Source organism: Stegodyphus dumicola, chromosome 3 (genome assembly GCF_044657685.1).
Source record: "Stegodyphus dumicola isolate Sdum_Otavi_A_Nest chromosome 3, ASM4465768v1".
In the NCBI taxonomy this organism is placed as follows: domain Eukaryota; kingdom Metazoa; phylum Arthropoda; class Arachnida; order Araneae; family Eresidae; genus Stegodyphus; species Stegodyphus dumicola.
The window spans coordinates 191652056-191676605 of NC_140770.1; the positions used below are offsets into that span (position 1 = coordinate 191652056).

The 24550-nt window shown below is 32.4% G+C and overlaps 1 protein-coding gene across 5 annotated transcripts in view; it reads left to right on the forward strand.

The window, feature by feature from the left end:
• Positions 1-24550, forward strand: part of Gen (XPG-like endonuclease) — a 92071-nt gene that overhangs the window by 37617 nt on the left and 29904 nt on the right. For all 5 annotated transcript variants that reach the window (XM_035368619.2, XM_035368622.2, XM_035368618.1 and 2 more), the window contains 4 exons: positions 858-958; positions 12371-12558; positions 17168-17254; positions 17383-17522. In XM_035368619.2, the coding sequence (XP_035224510.1) occupies positions 858-958; positions 12371-12558; positions 17168-17254; positions 17383-17522 (516 nt within the window). The remainder of the gene's footprint in view (positions 1-857; positions 959-12370; positions 12559-17167; positions 17255-17382; positions 17523-24550) is intronic.

Sequence of the window (24550 nt, forward strand, 5' to 3'; positions counted from 1 at the left end):
AATAGTCTGAAGTTGCATTAGACATTGAAGACATTTAGAAGCCTTAAAAAAGCAGGGTGAGAAGAGTTTTCGGAAAATGGGTGCAGAAAAAAAAAAAAAATGTTGGAGATTTTAAAGAGTTTCACTAGAAAATGGGTTAATGACATTGACAAAGAAATCATATCAACCCATTAAAATATTATGACAGTCCAGAAGGAGAAGCTTCCTTTAAGCAAGAAAAGATACTGAAATTCCACAATGGGTCAAAGTGTTGGATTGCAAAACATAACCAGATAATCCTCTTTTAACCTTTGGTGGAATAGGAATGATGAACTTGGAAGAAAAATTTAGACTTTTTACAAATCCTAAGGGGCTTCTGAGAATATCAAATTATGAAATCTTATGTTTCTTTTAAATGTGATGTAGAATGTCCCAGTTTTAACAAGTGAGTGTGAACATGAGTTCTGAATGATAAATTTAATAGTCACAATATTAGTTAGTATATGTAAATTCACAGTTATAAAAGGACGGCTTCTCATACTATAGAAGAGCAAGCTGAAGAATTGGTAAGATGTTAGTGAATGCAGCCTTATGCCAATCTGAAAATTATTGTGAACTGTGCAGTATGAGGAGCAATAAATGTTCTTGGCAAAAACATTTGTCCATTGACTGCATTTATTTTTTCCAGTTTAAACTTTAAAATGATAATTTTTTATAGTCTCCCACCACTATATACAGGATTACCATTATACTATATTATACTTTATGATGTATTATTATTTATTATCAACTACTTCTGTGTTCAAGTTTATTAAAGACTTTTTATTAGCAGCGATAATATATTCATGATATGTATATAACCTTTTCTTAACATCTAGGTTTAAAGATTGGAAACAGTTAAGCGAATCTGACCTTTTTCCTGGATATGATTCAAAACCACTTAAGAAATCAACTCATTGTAGTCGATGCAATCATACTGGTAATAATCTACTTCTGTTTTTTACAATTTTGAAATGCATAATTAATTTAACTATAACTAAAATGTGTATTATGCAGTCATCTAACCTAAAATTTTGTTTAATAAAACTAGGTTAATTATTAAATGTAATAAGAAGAGATGAGAGGTTAAAAATTTCAGCTGAAAATGTACATGATTAAATTCTAGTTCTAATAAAATTATATGAAGAAAATTAAGAAATCAAGGTCACTTTTCTTTCATATAAAATTTAATGTATGTATTAAAATCTACCTCAGACTTTTATTGTAACAAAATTACAGAAGCCTGCTGTAAAAGCAAGAAGTATTATTGTAGGTTAACCCTGTTTGTGCAGGAAAAGAGTTCTGCTTAATGGAACTATAAGTACAATCTCCAGGTAGCCTTTTGCAACTGTTTGGTTATCTGGAGATGTTACAGAATAATAAGTTTTTAATTATACATGCAAATTCCCACTTCATTTATTTATTTAAAGAAATTAATCCATTTGTTTACCAATGTGATTGCCTTTTAATTTTTACAAAAGCACTTTGTGAACAAATTAATAGAAATCATTAAATATAAAAAAGCATAAACACAGTATCAAACTTCTAAAGTAGTGAAAAATTAATTTAATTTTACTGTACCTTTTCAAAGCAAGTGTATGAAGAATACAGCATCAGTGAAAATCATGAGAAAGATATTGTTTGGATATGAAATTTTCTTCCATAAAAACATCAAAAAACTCTAAGCGGCATCTACTTTTATCTTTTCTTTGTCTCTAAGCCCCACTCTACTCTGTTTGAGCTTTGCTGGACCTCTTTCACTCAAAATTTGTGCAGTGTGATTTTTTGTTGTTGTTGTTTCCTACATTTTAAAATGTTTAAGGTGAGACATGGCATCATCATTAAAAATGCTCATGCTGTAGCTTGCTATGTTTTATCGAAATGATATTGTTATATAAAATATTTTCATTTTACCCCATTTTGCACAGATTTTATGATTTAGAGAACAAGGGTTATTCTTCTTTCTTTCTCATCAAAAGCTATTTCTTCCACAACTGCCTTTCATAGCCACTTCTAAAGTTGTAATTCTTTCTTGATGAGCTCATTTTTATGATCCTCTAGTTTAGCCTTTTCGCGACGGCGCACCTTTGTTTGAGACGCTCGTGCGGGATGGAAGGAAATCGAAGACAGTCACCGTACAGGACGGAGGTTTTGCATTGCAAAGCCTAATTTTATAAAAAAATCAGAAAAAAAAAAAGGTTCGCTTCTAACATCATAATTTTTTGTATCATTTTAGATTATTACTTGAGCTCTTATATATGTTAAAATTAGCACCTAATAATGTTTTTTTCTTTATTTTACATGAAAATATACATAAAAAATTGCTTAATTTGTAAAATAATTTTTGGAAGCGCTATTCAAATTATTCCAAAGTTTTAATTGATAAAATCTATCAATAAAGTTTTAAATTAATAAAACAACACAATAAAGACTATTTACAGTGAGAAGTAACAAAATTTAAAATGAAGACTGTGGTAAATCTCGAAGCACGGAGAAGTATCACTTTCTAACTCTTTAGAAAATGAATCATCACTTTCATCTGCGTTAATAAATGTTTCATCGATCATAAGAGGGTATTCTTTCTCTGATAAATAGCGCCTTTCCACCATAATAGACTGGAGGTGAGGCTTTACAAAATAAAAAGAGAAGAAACGGAAATATATCTGAAGGGCAATGCGAAACGTAATAATACTCCACATACTAACCCTAAAAGACCGTACATAGTAAAGGAATAAAAAAAGGAATTGGATATAAATCAGACACACGAATATTTTCATTAGCATGCAGCAATTTAAAGAGCTTGCCTCTGTTTATGCTTTCTCTTCCCCCCACCCTCGCAAGAGCTGATGAGTAAAATACCAAAGTCAAGCAGAATATATCAAACTCAAGGTCATGAACTTAAAACTGTGTTCATTTCAAAAGTAATGGACATAGAATGCTATCTAGTGGCCTTCAGAAAAACGTTCCAGTTTAAAATGCGTGTACGCATCACCCGTCCTCTGAATGCAATCTCTAGCGATGCGTGGATGGGACGCCCATCTTGAAGGGGTTAATTCTCCACATCTTGATTGTGAACTTCCTAGCCCATTATTTTGTATAAAGATACAATATCATTGATAATAAAACAAATCCTTCCCCCTGCAAAAAATAAAGATGGTGTAGTTGTCAAAGTGCTCAAAATTCTGTGCCTGCAACCCAACCTGGTCATAATATCTTCCAAGCTGAAGCCATGATCTTTTAAGTCATTTACTTCTAGGCTTAGTTAATCGGAGATAAGCAATGGAAAATGTTAAAATATTTTCAGGAGGCCGAGTGTCAATTACGTGGCATACGTTAACACAAAACACCTTCAAAAGTCATATATATTGCCAATTTAAGTGTTTAAAACTTCAAGCACTGTTCATTATCCAAAAGCGGTCTTTTTGTGTGTGTGTGTGTGTGTGTGTGTGTTGTTGTTGTTGTTGTTTGCTTTGTGTGTATTCTGATAATTTATTTGTTCATGAAATGAGGCCATGATCTGAGTTTCCACTGTATTTCAAAAATGTGATTTTATTTTAATAATGTAAGTTCACTAAGTCAACCTGGAATGATCAATATTTTTAAAAGCATTCAAATGATGTTGTTTCATGTAGAAATACATGACAATATAAAGCAGTTGCTGTATCACATACATAAGGCAGATTAATTGTAATTGTGATATTTGATGTTGCTGCACTATTTTGTGGCTTCCTAAAGCGTCAGAATGGTATTTCACAAGCCTCTGTTCCCAAGTGATTCAAGAAGTAAAGGACAGTACAAAGTCTGAAATCCGAACATAGAATATCTGAAATGATCCAAAATCCAGACCTCCCCACCACCAGCACTTTTTTCTTTTTCTTTACTTTTTTTTTTTTTTTTTTTTTTTTTTTTTCTATGCTTAATGCTTCACACATGCGCATTCAATATTTTTTCATAATAAAACATGTGGTGAGTACTGATTCTTGATTTCATTTTAGTACTTATTAACATAAGCCTCTATGATCAATAATTTGGTTCAGTAGCAGCCTTTTTGCTCATGGTATGACTATCAAGTGTGGCAGCTTAAGGAGTGTAGTAACATTTTACGTCGACATTATTGCTTAGCGATAATTACACACTTCAGCCAACTGTGCTATGAAGTGATGAGTGTGTTGCCAAGAAGAAAATTTATTAGAAATTTCTTTCTATATGCTACAAAATATATTTTGTAAATGATACTCATTGGCCAAGAGATTACATTTAGTGATGTTTGAAAGTAATAGTAACTGATTTGTTATTCAGATAAGCTGAGGGCAAGTGAGATGGCAAAATTTCTAGAATTTAGAGAAGCACCAAGCAACAAATTTAAGGAATGGCCAAATCTTTAGAATTTAGGGAAGCCATTAGGATGCAAATTTTAAAGGTGGTGAAATTTTTCGATTTTAGGGTGGCGCCTGGCAGCAGAACTTAAGTTTAGATTTATTTATTTATAGCAGAGAACTTTAGAATGCAGGGATGCCTTCATGGAGAAAGAATACTTACTCATATACATGTTGCAGATGGGGAAAACTGCAGTAATGCACATGCAGCCAATTTGTTCACTTGTAATCGAACCCAGATTAAGCTACCAATGTTCAGGGTGTGGTGTATTTAATTTTAGCAAAGCACACTAGGGCTATCTGCCTAAGGGAAGGGATGCCTTTGTGGAGGACTTTCTAAGGGAAACTGGCTTGTAAATACGTTACACATGGGGAAAACCACGAAAACAACCATGCAGCCAGCCCGTTCGCGGGATTCGAACCTCGGACCGAACTACAAGTGTTCAGCGACTTTACCGCTCGGACGCTGGTGGGCCCCAATGTTCAGGGAGTTTACTATTTGACCTGTGGTGGATGGAGAATTTCTGACCTGCAGAGATTGAACCAGGTAGCAAGGTGTTTTGCACCAACCTTTGATAAGCCTTAAGTATGTACGGGCATTTAGAAAACCAATTCAGAAAGCAAGTACCGTTTGCGCAGATCTCATATGCATCTGACAACACATTAGCTGTGCATGCATATTTACATTGTTCAACTCAATGAATTAGCCTATCTATTTTGTGTGTTTATGTTAATGTTTGATGTCATTGTTTATTGGTAGTGATGTTTAAACCAATAGATTAGCTCACTAAATGTGAAATTAGAGCTTTTTTGAAGTTTTTAATGGGAGAAATGTTTGACCTTCTGAAATTTATCATCAGATAAGTGAAACTTACAAAGAGAACTTGATGAGTGAAGGTATGGTGTGAAAGTGAGTTAGGATGTTTAATGAAGGAAGAGAAAATGTCCACAATTAGGAGTACAGTGGACACCCATTGTGGATCACCTAAGAATTAGTGCTCTGCATTGATGAAAAAGTTTAATAGGCGATTTATGGTATGTGATTTGTGATTGCAATTTCAAAGCATTTCACGATCTTTATTACATGAAATTGTAAATGAAGCAACCTTTTCTTCAAGTATATTGTTACGAAATGTATGATAAGATGGCTTCCCCGCAAAGCAGTTTTAGAGTTGCCATAAAATGGCAAGGGAAGGCAGGGTTGCCACATTTGGCGACAAAATTGGCGATATGCCATGGACGGATGGAGAACCTTCTGGAACGAATTCTTACCGGTTTAGCCCAGAATGTTCCCGAACACAAGCTAAAAGCTATATAAACCCTGCTGGTCCGCAGTCAGTTAGTATGTGTCTCTCATCGAGAGTGTGTCTCGTCTAGCGAGTCAATCGCTGCAGAGGCGATCAAGTTGACAGCCGGGCAGTGAGTTCCGAGTGGGTCATCGAGTTCACCGAAGGAGTCTCTTAGTGCATCGTCGAGAGAGCGTGTTGAGCTCCGGGAACGACTGAACCAAAGAGTCGAGAGCCGTGATCTGTGTGTCGTCAAGTGCATTGCGAGTTGTAGCGTGGAGAGTCTCGAGAGTACGTGGAGTTCCGAGAACGACCGAGCAGAGTCGGAAGCTGTACTCTGGTGCTTTGCAGGAAGCTGTCTCCATTTTTATTGCCTGACAGTATGAAGGCTGTGTCGCTGATTGTTCCAGCATATTTTTAGTAGATCTTCGACGACTGTAAAAAGTGTTATTGGAGCTATCCTGATTAATATTGGCTAAATAAAGTGTGTTTCGATACTTCATCACGTGTCGTCATTATTCACTCTAAATCTATGAACCCCATACGAACGTGAAGGAAGGATATAACATAACAATTGATGTCAGAAGAATAAAAAATGCAGCAATATCTTGTGTAATAGATATTGAATTGGTTCCAGAATGTGATGCTATAGGCAGTTTTGTAAGGATTTGAAAATACAATCAATTCCTGATCTAATAGAAATTTGAATAGTTTGAACATTTGGAAATTGATCCTGTTGTAATTTTTTTGTAATCATAAAACACTTATCAGAAAGTTCTCCTGGATTGGCATTTTGTTGTTCTATAATGATCTCATATATTTATTATCACTATTATTAGAAATTGCTTAAAAACATTTTTGAAGATAATCCTTCTTTACTTGCTCTCAATCATTAAGAAAAGTGAGGAGTTATCCTGTTAACTAGGTCTAGAAGATAGTTTAGCACCTGCATGAAAATAGAAATAATTTCTTCCATATAACCTTGCTGATAGCATTTCAATTTTCTTTTAATATGAGTTTTAAAAATATATATATAAATGCACAATCATGAAATCTTCTCAAATGCAGATAGATTATAAGTAATAATATTCTCCCGTGAGAGTAAAGCATTATTCAAAACCAGAATGGCATTAACTTTGTCAGATTAAATTCAAATAGATTCAGATTCATTGATCTTTATTAATAATTTATTTTTGCAGAGCTGGTAGTCGCAATTTTACGAGCTCAGAAATAGTGTATTTTGTGTTACTTATTAGTTAACCTCATGTTAAGGTAAAAATTTTCACTTGTTGTTTTTTGTGGAGTTTTTATTCTGTGAACATTCTCCTGTGACGTTCCAATATTTGTTAGGTGTCATATATACATCCCAGGCCTCCATGACCTTCAAATGTTGCTGGAATCAGTCACTGTTGGTCGTTAGGGTTCCCCCTCCCCCGAAGCAGGAGACATAAAAAATGTGCAATGCCCTCTCCAGGACTCAAACCCTGGACCTCTCAATTACGCATTGAGTATGCTTCCAATTACACCACGAGCGCATGCGGAAAGGAGGGAAAAAATACTGTATGTACTGTACGCCACGGAGCAGGCTTCCATCCTAGAAATCCATGCAGAATGATGCCTGTTCAGTGGAAGAATCTTAGGGTAGGATCGGCAGACGTAGCTTTATTCATTGTCACGAATAGTTTTATGGACAGGGTAGGTTATTGTTGCTTAGTCACCTTGAATAGGAATGCTACAATTATTTATGGGGGGAATTACTTTTAACAATAATATGGCTTCTTGTTTGAATCACTAAATGTGTCCATAGTCATAGTAAAGTAAAAGTGGAGAGTCCAAAGTTCTAGGAAAATACCATCAAGCCTTTATGGATATTTCTGTGGAATTATTCCTAAGAATAATGCACAATGATCAAGCGTTACTAAACCGTTATACTATTATGCGTACCTATCACATAACGTGGTTACTGCATACAACTGTGGCAGTCATGTTCACAAAGAAGAAAAATAGTGGAAAAATCTTAAATTTTATAGTAACACTTAGCCCTAGGCTTAAGCAAGTCACTTATCATAGGGTAATCCTCACAAAGTCTCTCACATGTTACCCACAGATTCAAGCTATTATCCAGAACTTTTGAGTGCATAAAGCTAAACTCTTCCCTTCAGTTGCTCAAAACAGCGTTCTTTCTATAGATAACAAGTTACTCATTTATAAACCCACTTTGCATCCCATGCTTTGTTATGCCTGTCTAGTCTGGTCCTATTCTTGTAAATCATGTAGAAGAAAATTATAAACAGTGCAGAACTCTGTTCTCCACCAAATCATTGGTGCACCATGGTATGTGCGTAATGTTGCAATCCGTGAGGAACTCAAATTTTTACAGCTTCGCACCTTTAATTATCAGTTTAGCGTTAGAAATTTTCACATTAAGATGAGGAGCATTCTCAACTTAGAAATTACAGGGTTGCCAAAGTCAGGGAATTCGGAAATTGACCAAAAAATTCAGAGAAAAGTCAGGGAATTTAAGTGTTTTAGTCAAAATCTGGAAAAGTCAGGGAATTTCATACAACGATCCTGCCAAAAAAGGCGAGTTTTGTGCCGACGTCGAAAGAAATCACTTTTTTAGCGAATTGTGTATCACGTGAGTGTCATTCGGGCAGCTGGCATAGAGCGAATTTTCGCAGCTCCAATTTGATTGTCTTTTAGAAAGGCAAATCAAGTTTCCCGCAGCTTTTGGTTTCCAGTAACCTCAAGAATCGCATGTGCAGTGCATGAACTAAAAAAAGTACCTGTTCTCGTATAAAACAAAATGGGTTTAATCCTAGTATACGGTACCATGAAGGTTAGAATCAAAAAATATGTATTGTAAAGAAAGAAAACCTCTCTGCAACAGACGTGGCTCCGTTCCATCATAGAGGGAAACAGGTGTGCGTGCGCGATATATATGTCGCCAAAGCTCGAAACCGGTGTCGAAGTTCGAAGGTCACGTTATCAAGAATTCATAAAATGAATATCGTTTAAAATTTCTTTAAACTCTAATAATCTAAAGGAAAAGAAAATATCTTTTTGCACAAGTAAATTAATTCATGGATTAGTTATTTTGAGGGGGGGAAAAAAACTACGAAAATCCGTTTTTAAAATTATTGCGAAAAATCCAAGAAAAAACTTTCTTTGATAAAACGTTTCTTCTTGGATTTTTCGCAATAATTTAAAAATGGATTTTCGTAGTTTTCTTTTTTTGTCAAAGAACGTTTCTTCTTAACACGTGTTTCTCAATTTCCTGTACACATCGCGGAGAGGGAAATTCTGGCCACCAGGTTCCGTCGCCAAATCCCTTGGCAAATTTTCCCTCCACTTTCTAGCCGCATAATAGCATTTACGTGTATGGAACCTTTTCTTCTTTACATAGACGGTCTTTGGTTAGAATAATCTCCATGTATGGTACAGCGGGATTTGGCGACATGATGATGAGCGGTAAACGAGTCATTTTGTTCTTGGCGACAATTTTCAAAATCGTGCGTAGGCCGTACCGTATACTAGGATTTTACCACAAAATCTTTTTTTTTTTCCTTTTCTTTTTAATAAATACCTTGTCATTTTGCAATAAAATAAAAAAATAGTAATCAGTCATCTAGGCTAACCATGTAATATAACTATATTCGCTAAAATATCGTTCATTATTCTAATTCAATTTTTAAGCAATTATCTTTATTTTTATGTTATTCATATCATTTAATGTTGCTTCTTCCCTTTAAATTTATTTATCATTAGTAAATAATATTTCCAAATTTCAAGAAATTTTCTCTGGCATAATCCTGAAATTAATTCTAGCAGTATGATGACATCACGAAATTTAATGCACATATTTTTTCCTTATGTATGCTGCGAAATAAATATAAAATACCTCAATTTAGTAAAAAAATATCATTAAATAGATTTCTTTCTTTCATTTAGCTGCAGAATGTCTGCAAAAAAAGCCTTATTTTATTCCAGATTGGGAAGATTCTAATCTCAATCTTCAGTGGAGAAAACAACTCCTATTATAATTATATTTGTGTTTTCAAGTGTTAAGGTGCCTTTTAAGAAGACACCTCACACAAATTAAATTTACCTAAAATCTAACCTGACTTTTAGCATTGCGTTGTGATTTATAAGAACCGGATTAGCCTCATGTTGAACTGGTGATGCTCATGAGTAATAATTAAATAAAACGTGCAATTGTTATCCAATGTATATATCTTAAATTTTATTAAGTTTCTTAAGTGGAAAAGTAAACAAAATTATCAAACAAGGTGTACCAAGAATAATTAAGAATAAATGTCCTCTGAGATTTATTGAATAATTAAGTGAATTTGCTACACAGTACAAGTAATACCATAATTAATTTACCTCTTAGCACAGCCAACGTACATTACGCGGATAGACTGGAATTTTCTCGAAACATACCTGGAAAACCTGGAAAAGTCAGGGAATTTCATTCTCCTGTTTGAGTGGCAACCCTAAAATTAGAATTTATAATTATTGTAATGCAGATAACAATTAAAGCAAATGGCAGTATTAAATCCCAGCATTTTAGTAGAAACTTTAACACTTGTATTATTTATATAACTTGCAATTTCATTGTTTTTACTGTATTTTTATTAATTAAGAATTATTTACATGTATTAAGCTCTTCATTGGCATTGAGTGTTTGTACTTACTTATGTGTTACACACCAGCCCTTGTGGCTTTCCATGTGCTAGATGGCTTTCTCTGGATTCCTTAAATATTTAGTCACTTTCTCTTAATTAAATATTATATAATTATATTTTAAAAAAATGTTAGATAATTTATTTAAGTTAATTTGGAATTTATTCAAAATTATAACTGTATTCAGTTATGGGTAGGGTCTTGGTGTGTAATGCCATTCCACGGAGCTGTTCTCCAAAAGTTGCTGGACAGTTTTGCTGTATTTCTGTGCTCATGTATTTCCATGAAAGTCTTTGACAATGCTTTTGAATGCCAACCAGGCATTCGTTTTGAAGTTCTGTCATTGTTCTGATGAAATGTTCATCTTAAGGAGCTGCCAAATCTCTGGACAATCAAACACATTGGCCTTTATCTCTTCAAATGACAGGTTAGGAAATGTGAAAATGAAGTACTTGAAACAGTCTCCTTCAGTTGCAAAATCTTTAACAAATTGCTTCATTATTCAGTTTTGTATGCAGAGGTGGAAATATAATTTTCTTTCTGTCAGTAAGTGGCTGATGTAAAATGTTTGGATCATCAGTTTTCGGGTCAGATCTTGGTGGTCCATTCAACTGCATCCAGTGTTTTTCACAAGCTCTAGTATCCCACATGCACTTAACAGGGATACTTGGTATATCCGCATTGCTTGGCCTAGGAGGAACAGACCATTTATGGTCAACACAGATGAACCATTGGTGCATATATTTCAACAAATCAATGACTCTCTTGAATGTCTTTGTAATCTTCACACAAACAAATTGAATAGTCTACTGGGACTGCACCAAATAAATTTCCATTGTAGGGAGAACATACTTCAAGCTCCACTTCGAATTATCGATGAGCCGTCATCAACGAGTTGCATTATAAGCTGAAATTGCCAATTCTTTTATTAAACCACATACACAATGGCAATACACAAAGCCATCGTCATTTCAAAAGTGTTGAAGAAACACACTTTCTCTTGATTGAAAGTAAGAACCTTAACTCCTTTTTCAAGAAAGTTTTTCTCATGCAGTCTTGATGCTAACAGCTCTGAAGCTTTTTTTGTGTAGTCCCAAATCTCATACCAAATCATTCAATTCATGCTGATCAAATACAAACAGAGTCATCTTCAAATTCAAAATTTTCATTGTTGGGGTCAATTCAATATTCACCAAAATCATCACATGGATTGCATGGATAAAAGAATCGTCACATGCATACACACAAACAGATAGGCATACAGACGGACTTTATGTGGGGACCCTAATTTGTGTTTATTCTCAGAAAACTCACTATCAAATTTTTGGACCAAAAACATTACCTCTCTTACCTATGTATATAAGCTGGTGGGAGATAAAAAGATGATACAACACAGAATAATGTATTTACTGATAGAGACCAAAAATTAAACCAATGTCTCTCTCATTTCAAAGAAAATCAATCATATAGCCATAAAGAGTGCAACAACAAATTTCATTAAGACATAATCTTTAAAAAAAAATGTGAAAAAACATCTGGTTATTAATCAGCTACAATTGCCTGCCTGTCACAGATGTGCAAAGCAATCTTCCTTAAAATCTTATTGTAAATGCACCAAGGATAAAATTCCGTATTTAGGCAATTGCAGATAATTTTGTACATTTCAGCTCACCAATAAGAGTTATAATGAAAGTGTGCATGTGAGATGTGACCTGTTAAAATTGACACTACATTTATCCAGGTATAAAATAAAAATTGCTACTCAGCAGTTCATTAAACTAATCATTATTTTTGAATTTTTCTAAATTCAAAAATAATGATTAGTTAAATTAGTTAGTCCTTATGTTTAAATGCATGAAATAAACTTTTAATTTTTTTTTTTTTTTCAAACCAGCTAGTATTTCAGATACAGTGCTTTTTCTCATATATATTTTTTAATTATGAATGTCTTAATTAGTATCTTTGGTTATCTTCACTGCTAACAATTTATTATAAAAATTTCAGGTTCTAGCTCAAAGCATAAAAAAGAAGGATGTGAAATGTGTGAAAGTAAAATTACCTGTTATTTACCTGATGTTAGCAAACCTTGCACTTGTTCATGGCATAAGAAAAATGAAATTGAACTGAAAAGAAAAACTGAATTGAAAATTTATAATATTGTTAAGAAAATGGGTAATTTTCCAGATTTAAAGGTATTATTATTTGAACATAAATGAAATTAATATATCTTAGCTTTTCCCAGTGTTGATAATATTTGGTACTTAGTGCAGTTTCCCACTAGCCGTAAAAATTGGGAAAGATCCTACCAAAATTGCACCATGCATTCTGTTGGAAATTTGATGGAACAGGTTACTGTTTATTTAGTTAGATAATCACAAGTCTTTTTATAATTAGTTTGTCAATCAATACAAGTTACAAAAATGGCATGTAAGAACTTGGTACTTTTGTATTATCTGCCCCCTACGTGAAATGTTGCAACTTTTTGGCAACTTTGGGAATCGGCAGATAATCTTTGTTTACTGTCTTTGTGCCTCATATGTATAATTCTGTTCATAAATAATAACAAAAAAGTGTCTTTTATAAGGAAGAAACTATTTATATGTTTAAAAAAGGTACTTTTCATCTATAGCAACCTTGGCGAGAGAAGACAGCTGGGCTTAAGAAAGTGTAATTTGTCATTATAAAGTGTAATAAGACAATAAATCAGCAGTTCATTCAATATCCATACAACGCAAGTTATTAAATATAATTTTGTATTTATTATAGTATTTAATATAATTTTGCCAGTAGTTTATTTAAGATAACAATATGATTCAACAGAACTTATTCAGTATATACATTAGTTATCATATTTAATAAAATAATGTAAGCAATTTGTTTAAAATAGCAACATCTATAAACATGGTGCAAAATTCTAGTTATTATTTTATTTAATAACTTTTATTAGCAATTTATTTTTAAATTTTTTACAAACTCTTTCTGCTGGCCATAGTTCTACAGAACTTACTGCTAAATACCTCAAACATCAACTATAACTTCTTTTTTCATTAATGGAAAACAGAAAATAGTAAGCTTAATGAGTACTTTGCTGCTGTATTTATGCAGTTATGAAAGACTAGTTAGATTGTTAAATAGATTAGATTGTTCATTTACGGTTTTGCAGCTGAGGATGGTGGTTCGGTAAAACCATCGAAACTAGTCCTGTGAAAATTTTGTAAATCTAACGCTGATTTTTGTTGTTTGACTTCTGAATTAGTATTTATTCGGCGTGTTATTGTGTCTTAATCCTAGTTAGATTGTTATTTGTTTGCTTCTTACTCATGCACAAATCAGTAACTGTTTGTTCTCACACCTGTTCAAATCAGTTAGTGATTATTTTTCACCAGTGCAGAAATGTGCTAAATATATTTACTCACAAAAGCCACTACAGAAGACAAGTACCAAAAAAAGTATTATATTTTGTGTTAACAATATTTATATTTTTATAGCTGATGAATACTCTACACCTGCAGTATCCATCGATAATGATTAGCAGAGCTGCTTTCCAGGCAGTTGACGCAGTTCAGCTCTCAGCTGACACTGTAGCTGTTTTTTATAAAATGAAATCATCCTCAATAGTAAAAATAATTATATGTGTTTTTGTGTGTATGATGTTTGCATATGGTTGTATGTATATTTGAAAATAAATCAAACACACGGTTATTTTACTGAATACTAAAACCAGACGATATGGATAATCAGAAACTATCAAATCTTAAATAAATATGAGCTTGATCTTTAAGATTATCTGACAAATAAATTCATTAAAACTAGCCACAATCATTCCAGCAGTCAAAAGTCTCTGTTGAAGTTTGGAATTATCATCTTTATGAACGTGACACCACATAAATTCATTCAGCTATGAATCTAAATGGTGTATAACTAGACCCATAATTTTGAAATTAACCCCACTGCTTGCTAGTAAAATTCAGATCCCAAATTTTAAATATGTTTTCAAATGCAAAATAGAGGAATAGCAGTTAACTTACAGCCTTCTTTAAAAATACTAGGCTGGCTTAGTTCACATGCAAATTAGTCACATAGAAAATAGGCAGAGAGCAATGCTGATTTCTTCCAATTTTCACTGTTAAATAGCTTAATTCTGTTTGACAGTGGCAACAAGAAATGAGATTTTTTTCAACTGAAGCAAAAGATAACTGAAGGTTCTCTAGAGAAATTATATTTTGAAAATGGTCCCAGCATAAGGATGTCTTAAGAATTGCAGTAAACCAAAAAAACACTATTACTTGATTGATAATCCTTTCTGTGTTTCATTATAGAAATCTTATTTGGATATTTACTTCAATCTGTATCTTTCAAAAAGTTTTATTTTTTTATTTTTTATTTACATCCTATGAGTGTGCTGTGAAGAACATGTATCCATTATTGCACAGCTTGGTGACATTGGCAAAAATAGGCATTGGTAAAATACATAAGGAATTGCAGTCTAATAAATGCTCTGATAGTTCTTGCTCTCTTTAATGGAAATAAGAAGGTTTACACTCAAGTTTAATGTGTTATGACATCAATCCATTTTATTACACTACTCACTCTTGAACTACTAGAACGCTGTTCGTAGTCAGTATATTCTTTTGTTAAATGATCTATTCTGTTGCTTTACTTGATATCTACAGTTAATGTAATTATAGTTTTAGGGCTACAATATGTGCATTATCTTTATCAGTTTACTTCCTCCCATATGCTTATATGCTGGATTCTATTGTTCTGCCAAAGAAATTGTAGATTCTTTTATTTTTTCAATTTTGTGTAATCACAGTGTCTTGACTTTGAATCTCTTGTTTATTGAGATTACAATAATAAGATTTACTCTTGATTTTCGTAAGAAATATTGTGTAAGAGCCATTTACAAAGCTGTCTTTGTTTCAGATCATTACTTAAGTAATTAAAAATCATTCTTAGACTAAAAAAGTCGTTCCTCCATTAAATGTTCATAACAATTTTAACTCTAATCTCCTTGTTTCTCTTTGTCAATAATCTTTCAAACTTTACTTTGTCAGTAACCTTTTTTTCTCTTTGTAAGTGTATATAAGTAGTAGTAAGTAATAAAATTACATATAATCTTTAATTTGTAATTTTATCCTTGAAAAAGATTTTCTCAATGTAGGAATTCATTTGATGTTTATAGCATCTCTTACTAGAATGATTTGCTGTGTACTATCATCAATCATGTGAACTTCAAAATTATGCATTAAAGAACGTAAAAATTTATTTCCAAGGGAGGGAAAAAAGAAAGAACCTGTTAAGGGTTGGATGATGTTATGCAGCACTTCAAAAACACTTTTATTTGGAATTTTGTTTCTGCATAGAATTTGTTACTTATTCTGCTGTTATTTTAAATATTTTTTTTTTACTTTTGCATAGAATTTGTTACTTATTATTTTACCATTTGCCAAAGGAAGAATGCAGTATAATTTTGAAACTGGTATAGTTTAATGCATTGTTTTAATGAGACTGAAATTTTATTTCTTTTAGTTTGTTTTTTGTATGTCTTTTTCCCAGCTTTGCAGGTATTTTATATTTTATGTTTATTTAATAGATGCAGATTTAAGTTATGAGCAAAGCAATGCAATTTGTTCCAACAGACATGTAAATTCTATAGATATTTATCATTGAAAATGTGTCCTTTAAATTTCCAGCGATTAAATTTCTCCATTGACAAATATCTCTCTTGAATAGCATCTTTATTTGACAGAAATAAAAAAACTCTGTCATCTCCATACTTAAAGCTTCTTGTATGTAAACAAAACAAACATTTAACAAAAGAATATACTGACTACAAAGTTCTATGTGAATTAAAAATGCATAAATTTTGAATGATATCATGCAGACTCAATAATGATATATAAAGTGGAACTTAAAAGTATGTGGAGCGTTTTTAAAACCTGATATCTTTTCATTTTGAATGGAGTTCAAATTTTACTTGGACTTCATAATTTTCAGATTATTGAATGTATGTTAATAAAAATATGCATTATTATCAATAGAAATTTTACATATGTACTGAAACTTATGGAAGAAAAACACATGAATGTAAAATTTAAAATTAGGCAAAAGGAAACCTTGATTTAGAATAAATTCTATCAATTTCAAGGATGATCAGACACAGCTCTTTTCTTCAGGAGCAAATAAATGCTTGAAAAATGAGAAGAGCAACAACTCTTTTTATTCTGGAAGCAATGATTGAAGCAAAGAGAGCATGAACATAGTATCATTTATCAAGAAAAATAGAAATGAAACAAAAAAAAATCTTACTTTTTTGCATTTCATTACTTTTGAGGAAAAGTCATTACTTCGAAGAAAGTATTTCATTACTTTATTAAGAAAATAGTTTTTCACTTTTCATTACTAGTTTTCTCGATAGATGAGGCTTTGTTTGCACTCACTTTCCTCTGTCTATTTCTTTTGGTATAAAAATGGTCATCCCTCCTTTTGCAAAAAAAAAAAAAAAAAAAAAAAAAGTTCTTTCCTTTTTCTGAAAAGGATCAAAATGTATAGCATTTTGTTCAAAATCTGCCAAAATAAGGATGAATTTGTGCCTAATTTTAAATACTGAAATTTCACAAATTCATTGAAAGCAGACCGGGTCATGCAAATGTAGATCCTGAAAATTTTGGTTTGTTATTCAGAACTCCCCCCATATGCATTATTTGTATAAAAAATATAGTTTATTTTCATTTATGTTGAGCAGTTTGTTGCATGATAAGTTATGCAATCTCACCTAATTTTTTATTAATGTTACAGGTTATAGATGAATATTTAAATTATTCAGATGAAATACCTGAAGAAGAAAATTTAGAATGGAAATGTCCAAATTTAGATGAATTTCAGGTTGAAAACTTTATACATTTAATATTAATTTGTCTTAATTTTATTTGTTTCAAAAACCTATATATTTAATTGCCTAGTTATCTGTAAAATGTTTATAATTATGATTTTTAAATGATTGATTTATGTAGGATAAAGTTTTAACTTATTTGAATTGGACTCTTGAAAGCAGTTTTAAAAAATTCTTGCCCATTTTTACTTCCTGGCAACAGCTGAAAATTACTAAAAAGCAGGAGTGCAACAAAATTAACTTATCCTTTGAACCGGTTCGGTAAGTTTCCTGTTATTAATTTATAAAAGTTAAATTTTAATTAAAGTTTAAATGTAACTGGTGTATTTTGGAGTTGTTAAACTTCTTAGTAGTGTAGGTAAATTTTAGCATTAAAATTAAAATTTGATTTTAATTAAATTAAAATTTGATTTTTATGAAAAATTTCAGTGGTGTGTTTTTATAATACACAGTGGTGTACATAAGATCACTTTAAGATCTTTCTTTTGATTCAAGAGAAATATAAAATGAAATAGCTTGGTAAAAAAAGGTGAAAATACGTTAATCTTTATAAGTAATAAATACTATATTTTTACCATACCAAATATATAGAAAAATATCACCAATAAACATTAAGATGACATGTATTTAAGTAAGAAAGCAAAATATCTTAAATAATAAGCTAATATATACCAACTGACAAAAGATCTCATGACTGGATAAAGGCGATCATGTGGCTCAGAGGGTTAATAATTTCTGTTTGGGTCTCATCCCAAATAACTCACACTAAATAAATTCGTTGGTTCGGTTCTTTATTAATTCTCATAATTAATTACAATTAACTCATAGCTGTGACCAGCCCTCTTACATTGTCGATGGCGATTCTCAAACTCCTTTGATCATCACATTACAGATGCGCATGCATGGATTACATTACAGATGCGCAGACGCGAACATGCCGCCCCGCGTTGCAATGCTTGGCATTCAACTATTGTAATTAAGATATAGCATAAAAAAATTAAACAAGTATATCATAAACAATTTTGAATAAGTACTATTACATAAAATCATTATTATAATTAGACATTTACCATATACTCAATACAACTCAAATCAATACAATATAACATTTCAGTTACATAATGACATTTCATGTGAAGCACATTCAATACTGTACAATAACTATAAAGACAATACTCATTTCTGTATTGGTAAGACACATAATTTGGTAATTGGTCATTTGAAAGTTCCAGTTTGAGTTTTTACATTACACACGCAAACCTTTCCATCTTTACCATAAAATACTTCTATTATACGACCAACCGCCCAATTACAACAAGGCAAATTATCTTTAATTTTGTAAATGACTTAAATAATGAGTTCCATTTTTCCAGATAATTTGTACTAATCTTGTGATCTGTTACCACAATTTTAACCTGTTAATGTTAACTTCCGTGATATCTGGCTCAATGATCGAATTAATTGCTCTACCAATTAAAAAATGCTCAGGTGTTAGAACCTCTAAATCATCAATGTCCGAAGACAAGGGTGTCAATGGTCGGGAATTTAAGATACCTTCAATCTGAATCATAATTGTTAAAAATTGCTCAAATGTCAATTTTGCATTACCTATGACACGTTTGAAGTGGTACTTAAAAGATTTAACTCCAGCCTCCCAAAGGCCTCCAAAATTGGGTGCTCTGGGAGGGAGAAATTTACATTCGATATTCTCAAAACTCAAATAACCAGCTAAAAGCTCTTCTTGTTCGTTCACTAGTTTGTTTAATTTCTTTAATTCTGCATTTGCACCTACAAAATTCGTAGCATTATCACTAAAAAGTTTTAAACTTTTACCTCTTCATGCAAAGAAACGTTTCAAGGTAGCTATTAATGCTTCAGATGTTAGGTCGGTTATCAGCTCTAAATGAATGACCTTAGTAACCATACAAATGAATATACACACATAAACTTTTTGATATATACCTTTTCTCTGGTTTTTGTACTTAATTAAGAATGGGCCACAGAGGTCAACTCCAGTACAATTGAATGTAAAATTAGCCGTGATTCTTTCCTTGGATAACTCACCCATGATTTGCTGAGCTACAATGGGATTAGCTACAAAACATATTATACAATTTTTACAATTTTTCTACAAACATTTCTACCACTTACAATCCAAAATTTTTGTCTTATATGATATAACAAAGATTGAGGACCCACATGCAAATATTTTAAATGATAGTAATTAACTATTAACTCTGTTAATTTATGTTTAGAAGGCAGAATAATAGGAAATTTTTTCTCATAAGTTAAATTGCTAATTTTTAATCTACCTCCAACTCTCAACAGTCCATTACTGTCAGTGAAAGGGTTAAGACTTTTAATAGAACTATTTCTTGGAACAATACCTTAATTTTTAAGATCATTTATCTCATTTATAAAATACTCACTCTGTACTAATTTTATTAGGGTTTCTTCAGCTGCTCTCAATTCTCCCACTTGTAAATTACCTACCTTCTTTTGTTCTTGCTTACAATTCATGTAAAACCTAAAACAAAAACTTATAATACGAAGTAATTTTAAATACTTATTACTGCAATTCAATAAATCATTAACAAAATTATTCACATTGAGATTTAAACATGTAGATAGTTCAGAATCAGCAAAGTTTTTAAGTTCCTTACTGTCCTTTTCAGTAATTGCTTCAGGTATAACTCTTTTAGGGTACTCATCCTTCATTAAGAAGTCAGGCCCGTTCCACCACATTTGACTTAGTTGCAGTTTTTTGGCAGACATACCTCTAGATATGAGACCTGATGGGTTTTCTTCAGAAGTGATATGATGCCACTGTGCTATTTCAGTCAGATCCTGTATCTTTGAAATCCGGTTTGCAACAAATGTCTTGAGCAGATGTGGCTCTTTGTTGATCCATGATAGCACAATAATAGAATCGGTCCAAAGGTGGATAGCAGTAAGCTCCAATTTTAACGATGATTTCACTCGATGCATTAGTTTAGCTAATAGCACTGCTGCGCAAAGCTCAAGTCTTGGTATTGTAGTCTTCTTTAAGGGTGAGACACGCGATTTACTGTACACCAACCTCACTAATATATGGTTTGTTACTGATGTTGCTTTACAGTAGATAACTGCTCAATAGGCGGCCTCTGAGGCATCACAGAAACCATGTAATTCAATCTTGATTCTATCTGGTAATAAAATACATCTATGGACTTCAATGTTATTAATTAGCTGCAAGGTAGTGGAGAATTCTTTCCATTCTTTAGCTTCCTTTTCTGGCAAAACATCATTCCAGTTCAATTTTAATAGCCATAATTTCTGCATAAATATTTTTGCTACAATTATAACTGGGGAAACTATACCCAATGGGTCAAAGATGCAAGATATGACGGATAACACTTGCCGTTTCGTAACCTTTACGTTGTCTTCAATTTTAACGTTGAAGCTCAAACAATCTCCTTTTGACTTCCATAAAATACCCAATGCTTTAGATTCTTCTTATTTACCAAAGGGATATGTTTTATCATTTGTTTGACACAGTTCAGTAGCATCAGCGCTTAAATTGCGCCGGAGCCCACCGGAACCCAGCTCCAGTACTTCTCAATTTTTAAAATAACTTACAATTCTAGCCGGAGCGCACCGGAGCCCTAACTAAGATGAGCTCTGGTACTTCTTTTTATAAAACTGAACCGCAGTTTAAAGGGGGGGGAATTTAGAATTCTTAACGTTTTAGTTTAACAATAAGCAGACCTTGCAATACTCTTATTTCCCTAGAAATACGAACTCATGAGAACATGAGACGTTCAAGTAAAGTCCCCTCACTCACATTCGGAAACCTTTTCGAATGGCAATAAATGAAGGGCAATAAATTTGGGGGAGTTTGTTTAGGAACGCGTAAATTTTTCGCCATGCTATCGTATCTAGTGTATTGTTATCGATGGTTACAGTTAGTTATTCTCGCAGGAAGGAAAATTTGTGTTCCTAAATGTACGTTAAGTGACAGCGAGTACAATAAGAGTGAAATACTGAGAAAAAATGCTCAGGCACATCCTATACATCGTCTTTCCACAGTATCCACTAATTTAACCAAATACGGGGGGGGGGGGAGGCGAAAAGTGTAACCAGCGACTTTACATTCATCCTTAAATGTCAGATTGAGGACTCATTTTACCCCTGACACACATCCTTTCGATGGCTATATTTTATCAGCAGAGACCCGCGGTCAAAGAAAACATTCTCTCTCGTCAAGATTCTCCTCATTTTTTGTTTCCACTCTCTCATACCCTAACGCGCTCATTCTGTTTTGCCCTGTTTTTAGCATTATCTGAATTTTCATTAGCTATCCTTTAATATTTAATTTTTGTGATGATAAAAGAACTTTTTCCCTCTACGATCAGAGCTTAAATTGGGCAGGTGCATCTTAGTTTTTGTAATAAATCATAATTCTAGCCGGAGTGCACCAGAGCCTTAAATAAGAAGGCTGTGGCACTTCTTTTATGTAATTGAATAACAATTTCAGTAGAAATTTTATCTCAAAAATTTTATTTTTAGCAATAAAATTTAATTAAAAATCGCTTATTAAATTTTAATTTATACAGTCAAAAGTCATTAATCCGGACTCGTCGGGACTTCGGCGATTCCGGATTATCGATTTTTCCGGATTATAGATCATCAGTTTAAATCTCGTAAGATGGCATGCAGAAATTCTAAAATTTAAAATATGAAACCGTAATTTATGAAATAAAGAACAATTATGATCTAAAGGGTATCAAAATTTACAAAAAAAAAAAAAAAAAAAAAAAAAAAGCTTAATATTTATTTGTTTACTTTATTAAACATTTCTTTCAATGTAAGTTGTTTAAGTAGCTTCGTTTTATGTGATAATACTTTCTCTTTAATTCTATAAACAGACATAATTTCTTGTTCAGTTACAAAGTTACGCTGTTCAAGTCCCGTTAATTGCTGTGCCGAGAATACCGACTAACTTGTCAATTGAAATTTTTTCATTTTCACTAACCTCTCTGTCACATTCCTCATGTCTTTATCCATTTTTTGCAGCAATTCCACTTTTTGTTTGTTGGACATCGAAACATACTTTCGTTTTGTAGATCCTTTGGAAGTTCCAGCATCGGAAATTCTATTTGACATAATCGAAAGTTCAAGTTTACTTTTATAAAATTGCTCTTACAGTCTGCAAAAAATAATAATCGGGATCCAATTCGAAGATTAAGGAACAACGCAATCATTAACTGAAATAGATAATTAGATAATTTTAGCTTACACCGTCCGTTATACATTAAACGTGCAGGCGAAAACGTATTCTGCACTTGCGCACATGCATATGCGCAGTAGTCAAGGTCTTGTGCGCACGCGTAAAATGCCTGTGCGCATGTGCCAACGCGGCGCATGCGCAGATAGTTTTTAGCTTTGAGGTCCTGATTATGGGTGTCCAAATTAACGACTTTTGACTGTATCTTTACATTTAATTTAATTAAATATTTAATTGCTTTAATCTTTAATTACTATATTTTATTTATATTTATCTTTCAATAAATAATAATTAATTAATTATCTAATAATTGTCAATTAAATTATAATTAACTATGTATAATTATTGATTAAATAACAATTAATAAACATTAATTAAATAGTTATTAATTAATTTGATAACAATTGACTATTGGATTTTAAAATGATTAATGAATTTAATAGTCGTTTTATTTATTTATTTACTCTTGTTGCTATTTGCTGATGGTCTTCCATAGGGCTATGGCACTTCTAATTTTAGAAATTAAGCCCTGAGTAGCATTACTACACCACTTATGGAGTAACATACCTCCACTCTTCAAAATGCCTATTAACAGATTTTGAAGTTCTAACGCAGAACTTAGCGACTCAGCTCCAAATAGAATATCGTCCATGTACATGTCTTCTTTCAGTTCAGGTGCTGCTAAAGGAAATTTATCTCCTTCATCCTTTGACAGCTGTACAAGTGTTCTCATTGCTAAAAATGGTGCACTCACAGTTCCATAGGTAACGGTGGTTAGCTCAAAGTTTTTAACTGGCTTATCAATGCCTTCTTTCCATAAAATCCTTTGTAACTTCCACTGATCTGGATGGATAGAAATAGCTCGATACATCTTTTGTATATCAGCAGTGAAAGCAAAAATATATTTCCTGAATCTCAGCATAATTGAGAATAAATCATCTTGTATCACATTTCCATTATACTGTATAGAATTTAGAGAGTTTCCTTTGGTTGTCAAAGAAGAAGCGTTAAATACTACCTGCAAGGGAGTCGACTTACTTTTCTCTTCTCCCCTATATGAGGAATGTAATATGAACCTCGTTCCTCCTCGCTTTCACTCACCTCAAACCTATGTCCTAACTGTTGATATTCTTTTAAAAAATCTGAATATAATTTTAAATATTCGGGATTCTTTACTAAGCGTTTCCATAAGGAATTCAATTCACTCGTTGCAATTTGTTTAGAACTTCCTAAAGTGTCCGGATCCTCCTTTAATGGCATTTTAACAACGTACCGGTTTTATCTCGTGTATAATTTTCTACGAAATGTTTCTCACAAATTAAAAATTCCTTGTTTTTGGGTTTATCAGTTTCAATATTTTCTAATTCCCAAAATTTTCTAAGAGTTTTATCTAAGTTGTCTTCTTCCTTTATCAACCCACAATAAACCCTGTTTTCAGTCTCTGTTGGAATACTTCCAGACACGATAAAACCAAAAACTGTATCTTGAAAAATAAGATCAGGATTATTCATTCGAATTTGACTCAGTTTCAAAAGTTCATGAAAAACTCCCGCTCCCAATAACATATCTACCCTTTCTGGAACATTAAATTCTTCATCTGCTAATTTTAAATTAGGAAGATCTGGCACTGAAATTTTAATTTTGCGCGAAGGTGTTAAATCAGCAGTTGTTTTTGGAATTACTAAAAAGTCCAAATTCCTTATAAAAGTTCCTTCTTTATTGCATATTGAAGCATTAATTTTATGCTTTATTGTTAAAGTAGCATCATTTATTCCCGAAACGGAAATGTTTGTTTTTTCTTTCTCTAACTGCAAATGCTCAATAAGATTCCGTGTCAAAAAAGTCAAAAAATTCGACATACTGCCCCTGTCCAGCAGACACTTCACTCTGTGTTTTTTTTCCTCGTTATCAATTAGTAAACATACGACAGTTGAAAGCAGAACTGTACTCTGTTTATTCGAATAATTGCTAATAAATGCCTTTTGAACGAACTCCTGCGCATTAACATTCAAGATCGATGAGT